Genomic DNA, 15,831 nt, shown 5'->3' with positions numbered 1-15,831 from the left:
GACAAACCAGACCTGGTAGGCAAACAAGCTTTAATGGAGTCTGACTTCACAAATAAAACAGATTTAAAAAATGTGTATAGGTGTCAGAAGGCGTCAAAACCACAAAAGTGAGCGACCACCAACTTCATCAGTGAAAATCAAAGAAAGAAATAGATCTGCCTTATGCACTCACTGTGGTATGGGAGACTATCTCTATTTTAAAGAACAAAAAAATAGTAATTTATTCATGATGCTTAACAGGCCGATCATGCGCTAACCAGCCGACTGGAGAGCATTTACGGTTAACCAATGGCGTGATGTCACTTTCCTTTATAAGACGTCAATCATTTGTTGGAAACCATTCAGTCTCGACTGATCAGGAATAATCTGTGTACATCGTTGGAGCTGGACTCAGTTTCCCTGCTGTCCGTCAGAGGGCAGCACTGAGGCGCGAAGGGGCCGGGCACTGAGTCAGTTCCAGGCGGGCAGGAGTGCTGCTGAGCCGGGCAGAGCAGTCAGACACAGAGGAGGGCTGTTGGAGGGAGGAATGCTGCCTCATGCCGCCGAGGTTTACCGACTATTACAAATCTGACGCGACGGACACTACTTACTACTGGAAGAGGGAATAATTACTCTACGAAAATGCATCGTTTTGGGATTTGGATTCTGATGGCGGCTCTGCAGGTAAGAATTATTTCTTAAATGTACACCGAGCCAGCTCCGGTCGGCTGAGGCTGCAACAAACTGGAGCTCATTTTGAGAGGAGAGAGGAGCGCTTTGCATGGCAGGTGGAATCATGTAAATACGATCTGCATTTGCCTTTGGTTGGTTTATTTGTATTTAATTGTATTCTTCCCTCAGTCTTCCACTAGACACTAAACAAGGGCCGACTAAAAAACAGCCTCATATAACGTTACAGGCAGCTGATCCCAGACCTGCTGCGGGTCCACAGCACACGGAGTCATTTATCAGACAAAACAAGAGGAACGCATTCGCAGCCTTGTTTGGATCAATCACCAGCTTCAGATATGAATGTAGCTTTAATTTCTGTAAGAGCACCAGGGAGAAATAAATAACCTTCACGAGGTTTATTCTTAGACATCCATCTTTTCGGGGATGACAGGCTGCTGCTGCTGTCGCCTCTTTTCAGCATCTCATCTACTATTCATGTGGCTTTCTGTTGAAATCAGATGCTTGACTTTTGTCGGGCTGTAATCCAGTTCAGCCTGGGTGAATCAAGCCCTCGATACGTAGCCTACAGCGGGGTTCTCCACCCCACAGCTGGGGACATATAGAGGCTGATCTCCATTTAAAAAGATGGCAGTTTGATGTGTCCTCTTCTAACCGGGCCATGTACTGTGCTGGAGCAAGGTTTGAGACGTTTCAGGAGTCGTGTCTGCTCGTCTGTTTAGTATCCTGTCTGCATTTCACTCAGGAGTTACAGCTTCTTAAAGTCTTCTCCATCCCTTGTCCTGCAAAAAGTCTGAATAAATGTGTCGTTTTGTCCACATCCGTCCATCATCTTAGTGTTTTAGGCTCAAATATATATGTCAGTATTGTTTATTGGCCTCTGTGCGTTTTTGGGAGTATCGAGGCTGTAGAGAAAGTAGACATACAAAAAAACAAAACATCAAAAAAAACAAAAAAACATTTCCAGGTATAAAAATAGCTCATTAAGCAACATTTTTTTTTTTAAATCTCACTCTCCATGGTATCTGTAGGAAATGAGACACAACAGGACACACAAGGGGGAGGGGGGAGGGGGGGGGGGGGGGTCTTACAGTCCAGTCATGTTTAGGCCACCTGCCGTGCAACTGTTTCCCAGAAGTAAAGTATGAGATACTTTCTGCTACAAACCACATGCATGTACATACATACATAATACTGATGTGCTGACATTAAGGGTACAATTTGTTTTAGACACAGTGGAGGATATGCTGGCGGCTGTTGGTAGAGTCGTCGTCTCTAACCGGAAGGTTGGGGGTTCGATCCCCAGCTCCTCCGGCAACATGTCTGATGTGTCCTTGGGCAAGACACTGAACCCCAAATTGCTTCCGCTGCTTCGTTGGCGGTGTGTTAATGTGATTCGTTTAATGCTGATGGTCACTTTACATAGAAACCTCTACCATCAGTGTGTGTGTATGTGTAGGTGTGAAATGCGGGCTAAAAGCGCTTTCTGTACTCAGAAGACTAGAAAATAACTATACAAGCTAAAGTCCATTTACCAGTTAAAACTGTAATATGTCTGATTTTGTTAAGATAAACGACAGTAACACAACATAATGCACGTCTCCAAATGCTAAATATGAGACACAAACAAAACAGATTAGAGATCTTATAAAATCTCCATCACGTCGTCCTGACTAAACCTTTGTTAACGTTCCTATATCCTTTTGTTTTCTTACCTCTTGTTACATGTTGGAGGGTCACAAAGGTCACAAAAACATTACAGAGTGTATGACATGTTAGGGATAGTAATCAGTTACAATGTCTAGGAAGCATCACTTATTTAACACCAGCAAACACAACCTGCCGCTCTCATTAAGCTTTACATCGCTGTGATTTGAACTCTCGTGTGCCTGCCTCAGGGACTTGTAAATCAAAGCACCTGGAGAGGGATTTGAGACCACTGAAAAAAAAAAAAAAACAGGTGATCTACACTGTGTGGGCAGATCAATAGAGAGGACAGGGCTGTGTCAAAGTGTCAAAGGTGAAGTCCTAGAATAATCAACACCAATGCCTAACCTCCCACACAGCCCGGTTAGCACTCTCAACAGCTTACCTTAAATCCCCTGAAGCCTTAGCTTTTGTTACTTTGGAGCTCCAATTACAAGCCTTTGATAACGGCTTTGATCATGTATTGTCTATTTGTACTTGAAGGCACCATGCATTGTGTGATAGTGTATACACTTCTACAGATGTACGACTATCAGGTGTGCTTTGATATAGTTAATGAATGTTATACAAAACCATGGAGTGGTTTACAGGGTTGAAGGAAGAATGTGTGACTTTTTGATCGAGTCGATGTCGCGCTTGAGCACCAGCATGAAACCAAAACAAGCTGCTATTTTGCCATGCCTTTCTCATGACGAAGCCTGGGCTCTCTTCCAGCGGCACACCTACATTTTGAGTGGTCTGAAGACTAGGAAAGCGCTATACAGTCATTTAGCATTCAAAGACATGTAAAGAATGGGTTGAACTACAGTAAAAGACCTTAAGCTGACATGCATCAATACATTTTATTAAACTTCACGATAACGAGATGATTTCGACCATGTTCTGGGGATCTCGGGAAATGAACTCTTAATCGCAGGAAAACAGCATTGTTTTACTGAAATAACGAGTTAATACGTACGTCCAGATCTTTAGAAAACAACTGGAATGTACTCCTTATCACAGGAAAACACGGTAAAATAAAACATGTGTTTGTATATCCGCTGAGGGCTTCTTTTGGTTTTAAGGTAAAGCATGAGGAAGAAGTCGATATTGAAAGTTGGAGGCCTCAACCTTTAGTGACTCAAAATATCTATGTACCCTTCATGTTACTTTATAAGTAAGTAAAACGTTTAATAAATAGCACTCAGTTATAAAGTGCTACACCAATAAAAGTATGTAAATAAATCTTAAGCAGGGCGAAGTTAGGACCGGGCAAACACAAAAACAAACTAAGCACTAGAAAGGGTTTGGGGGTTACATGAAGGCTCGTCTGTACAGGTGAGTGTATAGATGCTTCTTTAAACAGTCCAAAGATTCTGCAGATCTGATGGTTTGTGGGAGATGATTCCAGAGAGTGGGGTGCTAAAACAGCAAAAGCCTGATCACCTTTTGTTTTACTATTAGAGTGGGGGATGGAGGGCCGAGATCAGATGATCTGAGTGGATGAGGGGTGGAATATGGAAGGAGGAGGTCAGAACTGTAGCTGTGGGCGAGGTCATGCAATGCTTCGTATGCAAGTAACAGGATTTTGTAGTTGATTGTGATTTGAAGGACCTTAACCTTTGAAAACCCTTCAACCAAACCACACAAGCCGTTATGAATTATCACCTTACAAGCTCAGATTGGGACGTTCATTTCATCATGAATAACAGTCTTCACTAATGGCATCATAAGTTATTGTAAGGAGTCATAGAGTTTCGGACTGTTAGTTGGTTTCCAACATTGGTGGGTTTCCAAAATTGGAAATAAATGTTGGATGCAGCCTTAATTCTCTTCAAAATAAAATGTGTTCATCTCATTGTGAGAGTCAAAAAGCCAATGAGTCATGCATCCACATTTCAGGCAAATGTGTAAAATCAAAAAGATGTTGGTGTTAAGTTCCTGCAGATGGTGTACCAAGGCCATAGGCAACCATTGCACATCTCCTCTGGTATCAAAGACATGTTTAGCACAGTTTTGGTGCAAGGTCCGGCTTTAGAGTGCTGCAATAGATTATAGAGGAACCTCAAGGGTAACCTTGACGTTCATATATTGAGGACAAGTGGGTGAACAAGCTCGCAGCAGCAGACACTTTATTTGCACACTAAATCACCAAGCTTGAAGAAAATAATTAGCCCATTTGCTGTAACTAGCTTCAAGGTGAAGTTTTATTTATTTCATTTCTCCCTTGATATGGACAAAATAGTTAACCAATTCCAGTCAAGAAAACAGACTCCTCTAAGTTCTTATGAAGGCAGCAATGAGTCCACTTGTAAGGCAGAACATTGTTATTCCTTCTGTGATTTATGAAATCTATGAATCCTACATTATGTTCAGACATCAAGACCTTAGATATTCATATAATACAATCAGTCTTACATTCATTCTCAGTGGGTAAACGAGGGTTGTCTTTAAAGTTTCTTTACTGGTTAAGCTCTTACCTCCGTGATAAACTGATCCATTTTTTGGTGTATTGAATGTCAGATGTTGGTGATGGATGCCTGGAACACATTTCATTCCCATGCACCTTGAAGAACGTGGAAAATGTTAAACATTTTTGAGTACGTTATTTTACGCTACAGGGGCTTATCATGTCATTCTCAATATTCAGTTATTGTGAAGTAGTTGCTGACTTGGAATTTGAGTTGGTTTTGTTAAGCTAAGAAAGTACCGTTCAAACCATAGACTGTAAATATTAACGGATACAGTCTGAGTGACGTCACCCATCTGTTACTGTAGGGGGCTTTAGAGTCCCATCGATGGCGGTCTCCGTGCTGGAAATTTGCTGTCTCAGCCTAACTTTCAATTAACCTAGGACAGGCTGAGAGCCAATTTCTACATCGTTCATGTGCAATGCATTCCGTCAGTGCCACGCACTATGGTGCCATTCGCTGTCACTCTAGTCAATGATCCTGTTTCTACATCGAGCCGATAGTCTAGACAGGAAGTCAGACAAGGAAGCACACATCCCCACCTGTCATTCTAGAAATGAGCTAATCAGATCCATTTCATTTGTTGCACCTGGCTGTAAACATGTTCATTTCTGCTGTAGAAGCAGGCTTTTTGAATGGGGTGTGTATGTGACTTCCTGTGCTTCTAATGCCAGCCTCAAGTGGACACTCGACAGACTTCAGGATTTTGCACACCGGACGTTGCTGCTTGGTTCACACTTTTTTTATGAACATATGTGACCAGATGCACTAACACTACTGTGTTGAATACGCTCTTCTCCACTGACATGAAAACAGCATTTTTTTTCCCTACTTCCCTTTCTGCCTGGCCCTCTAAATGTCATTACTAGAACCTGTTTAATGTTAGAAAAAAAAAAAAGCCTCACGCCAGAGTCTTGCTATGTGTGTCTACTTCCTCCTTCTTTATGCTAATACACAAGAGATAAAAGCCAGCCTCCCCCACTAAACATGTCAGGATGGTCAGCAAGGATGTGAGGGCTGTTAAAGATTCTGGGTTAAGTGTGAGCAAATCGCAGCACCCCTCTCGGCTTTATTACTCTAATCACTGAAGAACAACCCCGCCACACACTCACGCATACATGCTAACACACATACCAACCAACCGCAACAGATGCTTTTATGCTGCTGCGTGGAGCAGAGGAGTGGGAATATGTGTCACTGTGTGTGTGTGTGTGTGTGTGTGTCTCTATCAATGTGTGTGTGGCTATGTGGGACAGGAGGTGGAGGGTGGTTCATGCTGGGCCAGGGCTCAAACAACAAGAGAGACAAGAGTCTAGACGCTAATTATCATCAAAATTAATTGGCCCGGTTGTCTGCCCCTCCTCATGGTGATTAATAATGGTCTCCTGGTTTCCAATGGTGCTGAACTGGTTTTCATATTCCCTCTGACACACAACAGTTTCACTATGAAGTTTTGTTGAGGTTGTGGACAACAGAAACCCCCTTAAGAAAAATGTGGAATACCAAAATCATGATCTGTGCTAATTAGCTCCATGCCTGTTCTCTTTCCCAGATTTAATATTCAGCCTCAACAATAAGCAGAGACACGAATGTGTGTCAATCAGCTCTCATGGCTTGAGTCATAAAACTCCGCTTTGTAAATTAAAGACTGTGGAGAGGGAAAGAAAAAAAAAAAAGAGCTTCGATCTTCTGTTTGAGGAAAAGTGATTAGGGAGCGACAACAACGTCAGAGTCAGGGGATTGTTAAAGGAACAAGATGTCATCTTGTAGTAAGACATATATGCAAACATCTGATTTAAGAAGAAAAAAAAAAAATCCCCCGTTCATCTCTGCTTTCTGTCCCTCTGCAGGTTGTTGTTCTGGGCGGAGAGGCTGAGCGTCAATTGTCAAACAAACCGGGGTCGTCGCCATGCATGAGGGGCTTTTCTCAGAAGGAATACATCATCGAAACGGACCAAGAGCTGGCAAAGGGACAGGCTGTCTTCAACGGTCAGTACACACACACACACACACACACACACACACACACACTTGAAGCTGGGACCGCTCCACCAATAATCCCCTGCTGTTGGGTGGGGGTTGTTTAAGAGTCCTGCTGATATTTGAAACACGGTTCGAGCTTCATGAGGACTGACCTTTTCAAAGACTGATTGTGGAGTGGAATGTTTTCCTGCCTGTGTGATCCTGATTACTATGCTTCAAATATGGAGATGAAAAAAAAAAAAAAAGAGCAGGATTTGTTCATGGAGCATCTTGTGATTATTGTGTCAAAGCATTAATGATAACTGCTGTGCTCTTATCTCGGACGGATTAGATGTTGGATGAAGGTCATTATTTGCGTCATTCTTCAGATGGACGTGCATTGTTTTTAGGGAAATTCCTGCTCAAAGCAACAATAGAAGACCTTGTAATTAAATGTTGGTTTGAGTGATTTCATGGCTGCTTCGGAAGAAAAGAGCTAGTGATGTCACTAAAACGGAGATCCAGTAAAAGGCTAGTATAAGAAAGTAAATGCTAAATGAACTGGGACTAGTGTTGTTATTTTCCTAGCCTTACGACAACTCAAAGCGCTCTTACACTATGGACTCATTTAGACTTCATTGACACACTGAGGATGCTTTGTAAAGTGTGTCTACCTAACACATCAGTACTGTTCCATGAACACACTGTTGGCTCCTCAGCGGGAGCAAAGTGGGCTTCAGTGTCTTACCCAAGCAGTGAACTGCAGATGCTGCGGATCGAAACCTTGAACTATCTGGTTGAGATTCCTCCACCACCGCCTCCATCAAAACCTTTTATTCGTTCGATAATAAAGTTACGCTGTATTTAAAAGTCAAAAGTTGTTGTTCAAAGATGGCGGCGCGTACAGAATCAGCGGCTCACGGCTCTCCCTTCTAATTTCGTTGTACAATTGTAAAATGACCATGAAGGCTTTCTTTTCGAATCATAAAACCCCAAATTAATTCTTTAATTCCTAATATGACTGCAGGCCTTCAGACACACATTCAGGTCAAATGCTGGTCTGCAGAAATCTGTAAACAGGGGTTATGAGGCCTGCTGCTGTTTTCCCCCCATGATCCAGGATCGATCTGCCTGATATTCCTCCACCCTCCGTGTGTGTCAAAGGGGTTGAAGTGATCAGAATCATTGAGCGGGCCTCAGGGTATCAGCAGCAGGCTGATCAATAGGCAGTGTACATTTGTAGATAAAGTGTATAGATGGAGTGTGTGAGCTCTGCTGAGTGTGATCCAGGTCTAGAATACTGGAAAAGATTCATCTAAATAGCACCCATGTAAGTGAAAAACTTTCTGATAGCGCTTTCATATTGCAGAAAACTCCTGAAAAACTGCTGATATTTCCAGGAGCAGCTTCATGTGTGAACAGCCACATTTTTCACTCGGACTTTATCCAGAGTTTCTCCTGCCAGCCTCTTGACTATTTGTTCTGCAGCAAGTCCGAGTGAGCTGATGTGAGAAAACAGCACGATATAATCAGGAGAATTCACCTCGAGCCAGTAGCCTGTGATCAGCGCACGAACATAGACTGTCTGCATGCTTCCACTACGATCTCCATGCATGTAATTAAACGGCTGCATTATGTTTTCTGTTCTCCAGTATGTTGTTCTCCGCTCTTTTGTTGATGTTGTGATTCTGTTTAACTACACAAAGTATTGATTGATATAAAGGCAAATGTTCTCACGATAGCGTCGTATAGAGGACTCTGTTGCTTCGTCTGTTACTTCCGTGTCTGCTAAATGAGCACGTCACTGTTAAGAGCAGTCTGCCTTTTAATATGAGTGAATGGCTACTGTAGGTCCCTGTGTGTGACTGTGATGTAACCAATCAGAGGCCTTTGAGCTCCCGGTCGCTCTGATAAGGCTTGTGTCAGGGTTTCTGACCGGAAGGCTGCCAGTTTGAACCCCTGGACTGTGAAGATGCCTCTCTACATCTATTGCTTATAGGTGTTCTAAGAGAAGCGTGTGGGTGAACAGGGACATGTGAAGCAGAATATAAAGCCGAGCTATTTTGCCCCGGAGATAGAGCGGAATGAAATGTTCGTTTTTTTTGTTCTCTTTTGTGAGGGAATATATCTGAAACAGAGCTGTCCGACTAAACAGCCTTTGTCTAACCACATCGAAGCAGCAGGCAGAAAGCCTACAATAACTCAGTGCTGAGTGTGTGTGTGTGTGTGTGTGTGAGTGTGCGATCACGTGTGTGTGCTTCAGTGGACTTGTATGGGCTCTGTGAAGTGTAACAAGGCAACAGTGACTGAAGCTGACGGAGCGGCGAGAGGAACAAGAAAGGAGAGTGTTTGGGTGTGTTTGTCTGTGGCGATGCTCGTGTTGTGTTTGTGTTCGTTCGTGTGTGTGCAGGTAAGGAAACAAATTACAAGGATTTGTTGTTTATGCAGTGTCAAAGACATGATTGGTTGTATCATGTGCAGGCAGACTGCTGGGGAGATGAAGCGAGAAACATTTGTTTATCAGTGGCTACAGTCTCACTACAGATCTTCTTTCTTTTCTATGTTCAGGCATCTCATACGGTTTACCTTCAAAACCTCTTCACATTCAAACATTATCATTTAACCATTTAAAGACTTCATCAGGATTTCATTATATGATATCCAGGGAAAAATAAATGGTCAGAGACTGTTGACCTGCTGGGCCAGTGGTTTTTTTTAACATACTTTATTAATCCCACAGAGGGAAATTACTTTTACACTCCGTTATTGAGACCACACACACACACACACACACACACACACACACACACACACACACACACACACACACACACACACACACACACACACACACATAAACAAACAGTGTGCTATGGACATGCACAAATGGAGCGATGACAGAGTGAGGGGGCTGCACATGAAGGAGCTCCCAGACCAAATTCCAGACTTGTCCTGCCCCGGGACTTGAACCAGTGACCCTCTGGTTCCCAACCCAAGTCCCTACAGACTGAACTTCTTCTGGTTTACAACGCCCCCTAAGAAATTATCTTTACTTCACAATGTTCACAAAGACCTTTTCTTAAGTTTAGAGGGCTGTTAGGGTTGTCACATTAAATACCACAATTATAAACTTGTAACACTAGAAAACAATGCCCTGACGCCTGTCACTCATTTACACTGCAGAAGATAATGGAGGATGCTACACTGCTTGGGCTGTAAAAAACAAGACAACTTGTGTGGTTATGGAAGAACTGTTAGGTAGGGTTGCCACCTTAGGTTCCACCGACATTTAAAGTGATCTGTTGTGAGTTACTAGCAGAGCCCTGCTAGCCCTGAGCGCTGCTAGCTATGAGCCCTGCTAGCCATGAGCTCTGCTAGCCATGAGCCCTGCTAGCCCTGAGCACTGCTAGCTATGAGCCCTGCTAGCCATGAGCTCTGCTAGCCCTGAGCCCTGCTAGCCCTGAGCTCTGCTAGCCCTGAGCCCTGCTAGCCCTGAGCTCTGCTAGCCATGAGCTCTGCTAGCCCTGAGCCCTGCTAGCCCTGAGCCCTGCTAGCCCTGAGCTCTGCTAGCCCTGAGCCCTGCTAGCCCTGAGCCCTGCTAGCCCTGAGCCCTGCTAGCCCTGAGCTCTGCTAGCCCTGAGCCCTGCTAGCCCTGAGCCCTGCTAGCCCTGAGCCCTGCTAGCCCTGAGCCCTGCTAGCCCTGAGCTCTGCTAGCCCTGAGCCCTGCTAGCCCTGAGCTCTGCTAGCCCATTGATACTAGCTGTTACTAATTAGACTTCATGATCAACTTGATCCCATCAAAGTATTTAAATAGTTATTATTATTATTATAATATAATATATGATCAACACATAATCATATTTGACCTTTAGTAACTTATCAGGAACTCGGATTGAGATCAAAATATCATAAGGAATATAAACCACAAACAGGGAACCCCCGTCATAAGCCAACCTACGAGCTCAGGTGCCGGCCGGTTGCAGGAACATATAATGAAAAAATAAATTAAGATGTGGCACACTGACAATTACTTTACTGTCATTGGGGCTGGAGTAGCTCAAGTCTGCCGGGGGCTTGGGTTGGGAACTGGAGGGTCATGGATCAAGTCCCGGTGGAGACCAAATCTGGAACGTTCGTCTAGTAGCTGGAGAGATGCCAGCTCACGTCCTGAGCACTGCCAAGGTGTCCTTGAGCAAAGCAGTTGAAGCAGCATCAGGCCACATGTCAGACAAATCCTGCTTCTTTATGGGTCTATGAGAAATGTTTTTTTTTGTAATAAATGTGAACTCAACTTAACTTCACTTGAAATAAGAATGTGTTATTAGTTTTAAGATACGAGGGACTCATCAGACTGTTGGAGAATCATTGAGGACCAGTGCAGGGTGTCTTTGCTGGGTTACAATCTGATGGCTGTGGGTGCTGTTAATTATTTAATTAGAGCAGAGGAAGTCTGAATTATTAATGAGAGGATGGAGGAGGAGGAGGGGGGGACGGGGACATAATTATAAACAGTCAGATAGATCGAGTGTCTGGGGGATGGGACGTGAGAGAAACGAGGTGAGAGGTGGAGATCAGCAGACGGGTCGGACTGATAGAGACAGACGGAGAGAGGAAACAGGTCGCACACGTCAAGGTGACATGATACCTTCTATTTTTAAATGTTTTTATCTGCTTTGGATTGTTTTAAACATCAGAGTCCTCTGTTGGTCAGTGTTTTTGTACATCATAAAAGACAATTTGATCATGAAATTTAGAAGTGGAAAAGTAGAAACCACTCCGGTGGAAAAGTGCTTTAAGTACTCAGAAGTCTAGAAAAGAACTATACAAGCTCAAGTCCATGCTGAATAGAAATAATTTAGCATTACAGCTAAGGTTAAGGGTCCGTGTCCACACACAGCGTTTTTTATTTTAGCTTGAAACACTCACAACCTTCAACTTCGGAGCGCTTCTCATTGTTGCTAGGTTACCAAAGTTAAATTCTGCTCCCCTCTGTAATGTCTGTTAGGTGTGTTTTAGATAGCTCCTTGTGCGTCATGTGTTCTTTAATTCAAGGATCTATCACCAAGAGAACATGAAAACAATGAAAGGAGTCGTGTCCTGACATCAGCAGCAGCTCTACCTGGAAACTGTTCCCTCGAAAATATGAGTCAGACTAGGGTCCCCTGTGAACGTAGTGACAATGCCCAGGGCGTCAACTTCATGGGTTTAGTATTGACATCCAGCGCTGCCTGCTCAAAACACGCTGTCTGTGGACACAGGCCCCTAACTATTAAACAAACCTGACCAGCAAGAATTGAAATATTCAACCCTGACAGGAAACAGCAGTCAGGCTGACTCAGGTTCCTGAAAGGAAACAGAAATAAATAGGGGAATTGGAAAAGTTGATTCAGCTGGAGTCAGGTGACAGTCCCTGTGTGCTCGTGAGTGTGTGTTTGTTTATCTTCAGCTATCTGTAAACGATGAGATACATGGTTTGCTTTCATGGCAGTGATGGCTGTGTAGGCCTTCTCTTTGCTCCTCATCTGGAGCGTTTCTATCTGTGTTTATATTTACCCGTCTCCGTTTTTTAATCACTGATGTCTGTGCTCTGTTTTTGCTCCGACTACAGTATGCATAAATCATTCCTGTGCTGTGTTTGCATGTGTGTACAGTATCTGTGTGTGTGTGTGTGAGTGAGTCAGGCCGAGGTCAGTGGCTATCCTGTACTTCCTGTGAAGCTCGGCATTGCTGACCGCTCTGACCTTCCCCTTTTCCCATCCATCCTTCCTATTAAGGCAGTGTGTGTTAGTCAGTGCTGTGGCCTCACGTAGCCGGCTGCTGGTCAGCTCAGCCTCACACAGGCGTGGAAACCCCCCCCCCCGTCCCACAAAGCAGCAGACACTGACCACATTCATCTCCCCATATCCTCCCTCTTAATCCTCCACTCTTCTTCGTTTCTCTCCCTTTCTTTTCCCATTTCTTTCTCTTCCCTCGTCATGCAGGGGATTGCCCTACTTTATTCTAGCCTCATACATCACTGTCTCCCCCTCACAGGCGGATTGGAGAAGGGGCGGACGAGATAGAGAATGAGATCTCTCTCTCTCTCTTTCCTGTCTCTATCTGGATCAGCCCGGCTCCTCTTTCTTTGCCTCTCAATTGATTCCCACTCATGCCCTTTTTTGTCTCTTAGGGGCTTGTTAACACCCTTGCAATGGGATACTCATTGCTCTTATATGTTTTAGATTCAGAATGCAGCGTAGTGTTTGTTACTTGAATTTTGTAGTTTAAAGCACTCAATTTGTCCCACACGAAGGGATAAATTATTCATTTCCTTTTAAGGAGGGCTGGATGGATGTCGGCTCTTCTGTCCAACACCATGTTCACTACATCAGCAGCACTTTCAAATTCAGATATCTGGACAACCATCATGGCAGTTCAGATATGGACAGACATTTTCTCTGCAGTTCAGCCAAACCGTCCTTTGATTTATGGATTGAATAACTATATGGAATATCAGCTGTTGGCTTCGACAGTCAATTAAATATCTGATATATAGGTGCGATACTTTCACCAATATTGGCTGTAAACTCCATGTCAGGAAGCATCCAATCTCATGGATTTGTGACTATGCTTGCAGTGGTCTTTGCATAACATTACTGTGATATCATCGGCAGGAAAGAAAACGATCAATCTTTCTCATTTGACAAATAGGTTCAAAGCTGTCATATCGATCAACCTCTCTCTCCCAGCATGGTTAAGTGTGTTCATTTATTTGGATTTTCTAGGAAGAGGTGAAATACGTCCCTATAGTAAGTGTTGAAAACACCATCAGTTTCATTGTATTAGGCAAGCAGGTCTCTGTCACCAGCAGAGGGCGCTATACAGATTACACCAAGCATTATTACCCTCCAGAGTGTCGAGCAATGATCTTGTCTTCTTTATACATCTTTTCCACAAGTGTTCGATAACAGCATTTGAGGAATCAACGCAATAATTGTATCTATCTATCTACAGATCGAAGATAGATCTAAAAAAAATGTATCAGCTGATATATCGGAATCGGCCCCAAAAATCCATATCGATCGGGCCCTAGAGATAGAGAGAGAAGTAGACAGGTATGTCAGCCCTGTAAATGCACTGACTAAGGTGCGATGTCAGAAGCAAAGCCTTCTTTGCTGTTGTTTTAATGTTTTTCTGAAACCACTTGCTGCAAAAACAATACTGCCAGCAGAAAGAAACAATGCCATGCTGGTAAAAAGGAGATTCTGGGGGCCGGATAATGATTGTGCTGTTCGGTTAAGATTAAGTATAAGGACTGGGTAACAGCAGAGATCAGTCACGGCCCTGTTGCAGACTCTTGGTGTAAAAAAGGGCTGAAGATTTGATTTTTAAGTGATTATAACAGCTTTTCTTGAAAGCCACCACCAGGTTGAAGTAGATCAATCCATCATCTTCCCAGTTAGCAGGGGGTTTGAGACTGGTCTCTTTTTATTGGAGTAATAACATTGTGTGTCTGTGTCGTTTAAAGAATGTTTCTTTTCTTATTCGTTTCCTTTAGTTCTCATCTTACAAAGAAAGGCTTGATACATATGAGATATCTAGATGAGATTAAGGTTTATAAGGATTCTTCTCTTAATCACTCATTGGACATGTCGTTGGATCACAGTCAGTTACTGATGACAGGTAGGTGGGAGGCTTCTGTCCGGACCACTGAAGAACAGTTGCTGTTAATTGCATCGCCTGCGGTCAGTGAGGATGGAGGAGGAGGCGTTGTCACAGCCAATCAGGTGTTCATTCAATTTCTCATTGGCTAAAACCAATCTGTCATTCATTGTTATAATCATCAAACACAGATCAGGAATGTTCTGCAATGGTAAAATGTGGTGTTTTAACTGATATTCTAATAATAAAAATGTGTCTGTGCTGTGGCTTCAATGGTCCAGGGATGACACCAACATTATGTACACTGTATAACACATCTGATAATGTTATTCTAGATAAACCCAGTCAACACAAACAGACATCAAAGATCAGCTCCATGGAGGCATTATGCTAACCCAGTCTCCTACTCAACCGTCTTCATACTCATTTGCTTAGCCCAATATACTTTGATGATACATCACAGCTCTCTGACTCATGACCAATGCTATCAATTTTTCCAAATCAGGAATGGTGACATAATCCCAGGAAAGAGGTAACAGGGAGGTGCTGGAGTTGGATTGTTCGTTTGTACAGGCAAAATCCACCATGTTGTTCTAACACTAAGATGTGTCTCTAGTCGGTCTACAAACCCCCCAATTATGAGAAAAGTCCATCCCCTCCGTCTTTTTCCTGCTCCACTTTTCAGAAAATGTGTGCTCAAGATTTTTTGGGGAGATTTTCCCTTCATGACATCACAAAGGGCAGTAACACCTCCCCCAGGTGGGTGACACTCCTACAGCTAGGTGTTTGTTCTGCCCTCTGAGTCTGCCTTCTCACGGTAAATAATAGGACATGGAGCGAGAAAGCCGGAGCAACCCAAGCCCTTCCAGAGAGGGGGCGTGGTCAGACACAGCTCATTTACATTTAAAGCTACAGACACAGAAACAGCCTGTTCTGATCAGGGCTGAAATAGAGGGGTTTATAGGCATGATCAAATAGAGGATCAGAGTGGATTTAGAACAAGAAACTTCACACACATGTTTTGGGTAGCTTTATATTTAAAATGGTTGAAAAGGAGGAGAATATGTGACCTTTAAGGTAGAGGATACACTGTGGAACAATCTGTATTTACTGCTTTGAGTTTCCTAAATGTAACTGTTGCATGCAGATCACAGGCTCAGCCTCATCATGTCCTTTATGCTTTATCAAGCGTGTCTCAAGGCTCTTGGTGTTTGGGGCTGCCGGTGATGCTCAGTCAGTAGAGCAGGCGCCCCATATATGGAGTTTTTTAATTAAAATATAAAGCTTCATAATACATGAGAAGAATTCTTATCTTAGGGAGGAGAGTATTTTCTCCCTGCATTGTCTGAGTTGGACCACAGGAATGTAGTGGTTATAATTACAACATGGCAGCCAGCAATGA

At 43.4% G+C, this 15,831-nt stretch overlaps 1 protein-coding gene across 1 annotated transcript in view; it reads left to right on the top strand.

Moving 5' to 3' along the window:
• The first annotated feature begins 464 nt into the window (after nt 1-464).
• The window catches only part of LOC109993403 (cadherin-2), an 81,742-nt gene continuing 66,375 nt past the window's right edge, over nt 465-15,831 (top strand). The window contains exons 1-2 of the mRNA XM_020646359.3: nt 465-663; nt 6,677-6,815. Coding sequence (XP_020502015.1) covers nt 622-663; nt 6,677-6,815 — 181 coding nt within the window. The 5' untranslated portion in view covers nt 465-621. The remainder of the gene's footprint in view (nt 664-6,676; nt 6,816-15,831) is intronic.

The sequence above is a fragment of the Labrus bergylta genome, chromosome 6 (assembly GCF_963930695.1).
Source record: "Labrus bergylta chromosome 6, fLabBer1.1, whole genome shotgun sequence".
Taxonomy (NCBI): domain Eukaryota; kingdom Metazoa; phylum Chordata; class Actinopteri; order Labriformes; family Labridae; genus Labrus; species Labrus bergylta.
Note: the sequence above shows the minus strand (reverse complement) of the source record. Positions and strands in the feature narration are given on the sequence as shown.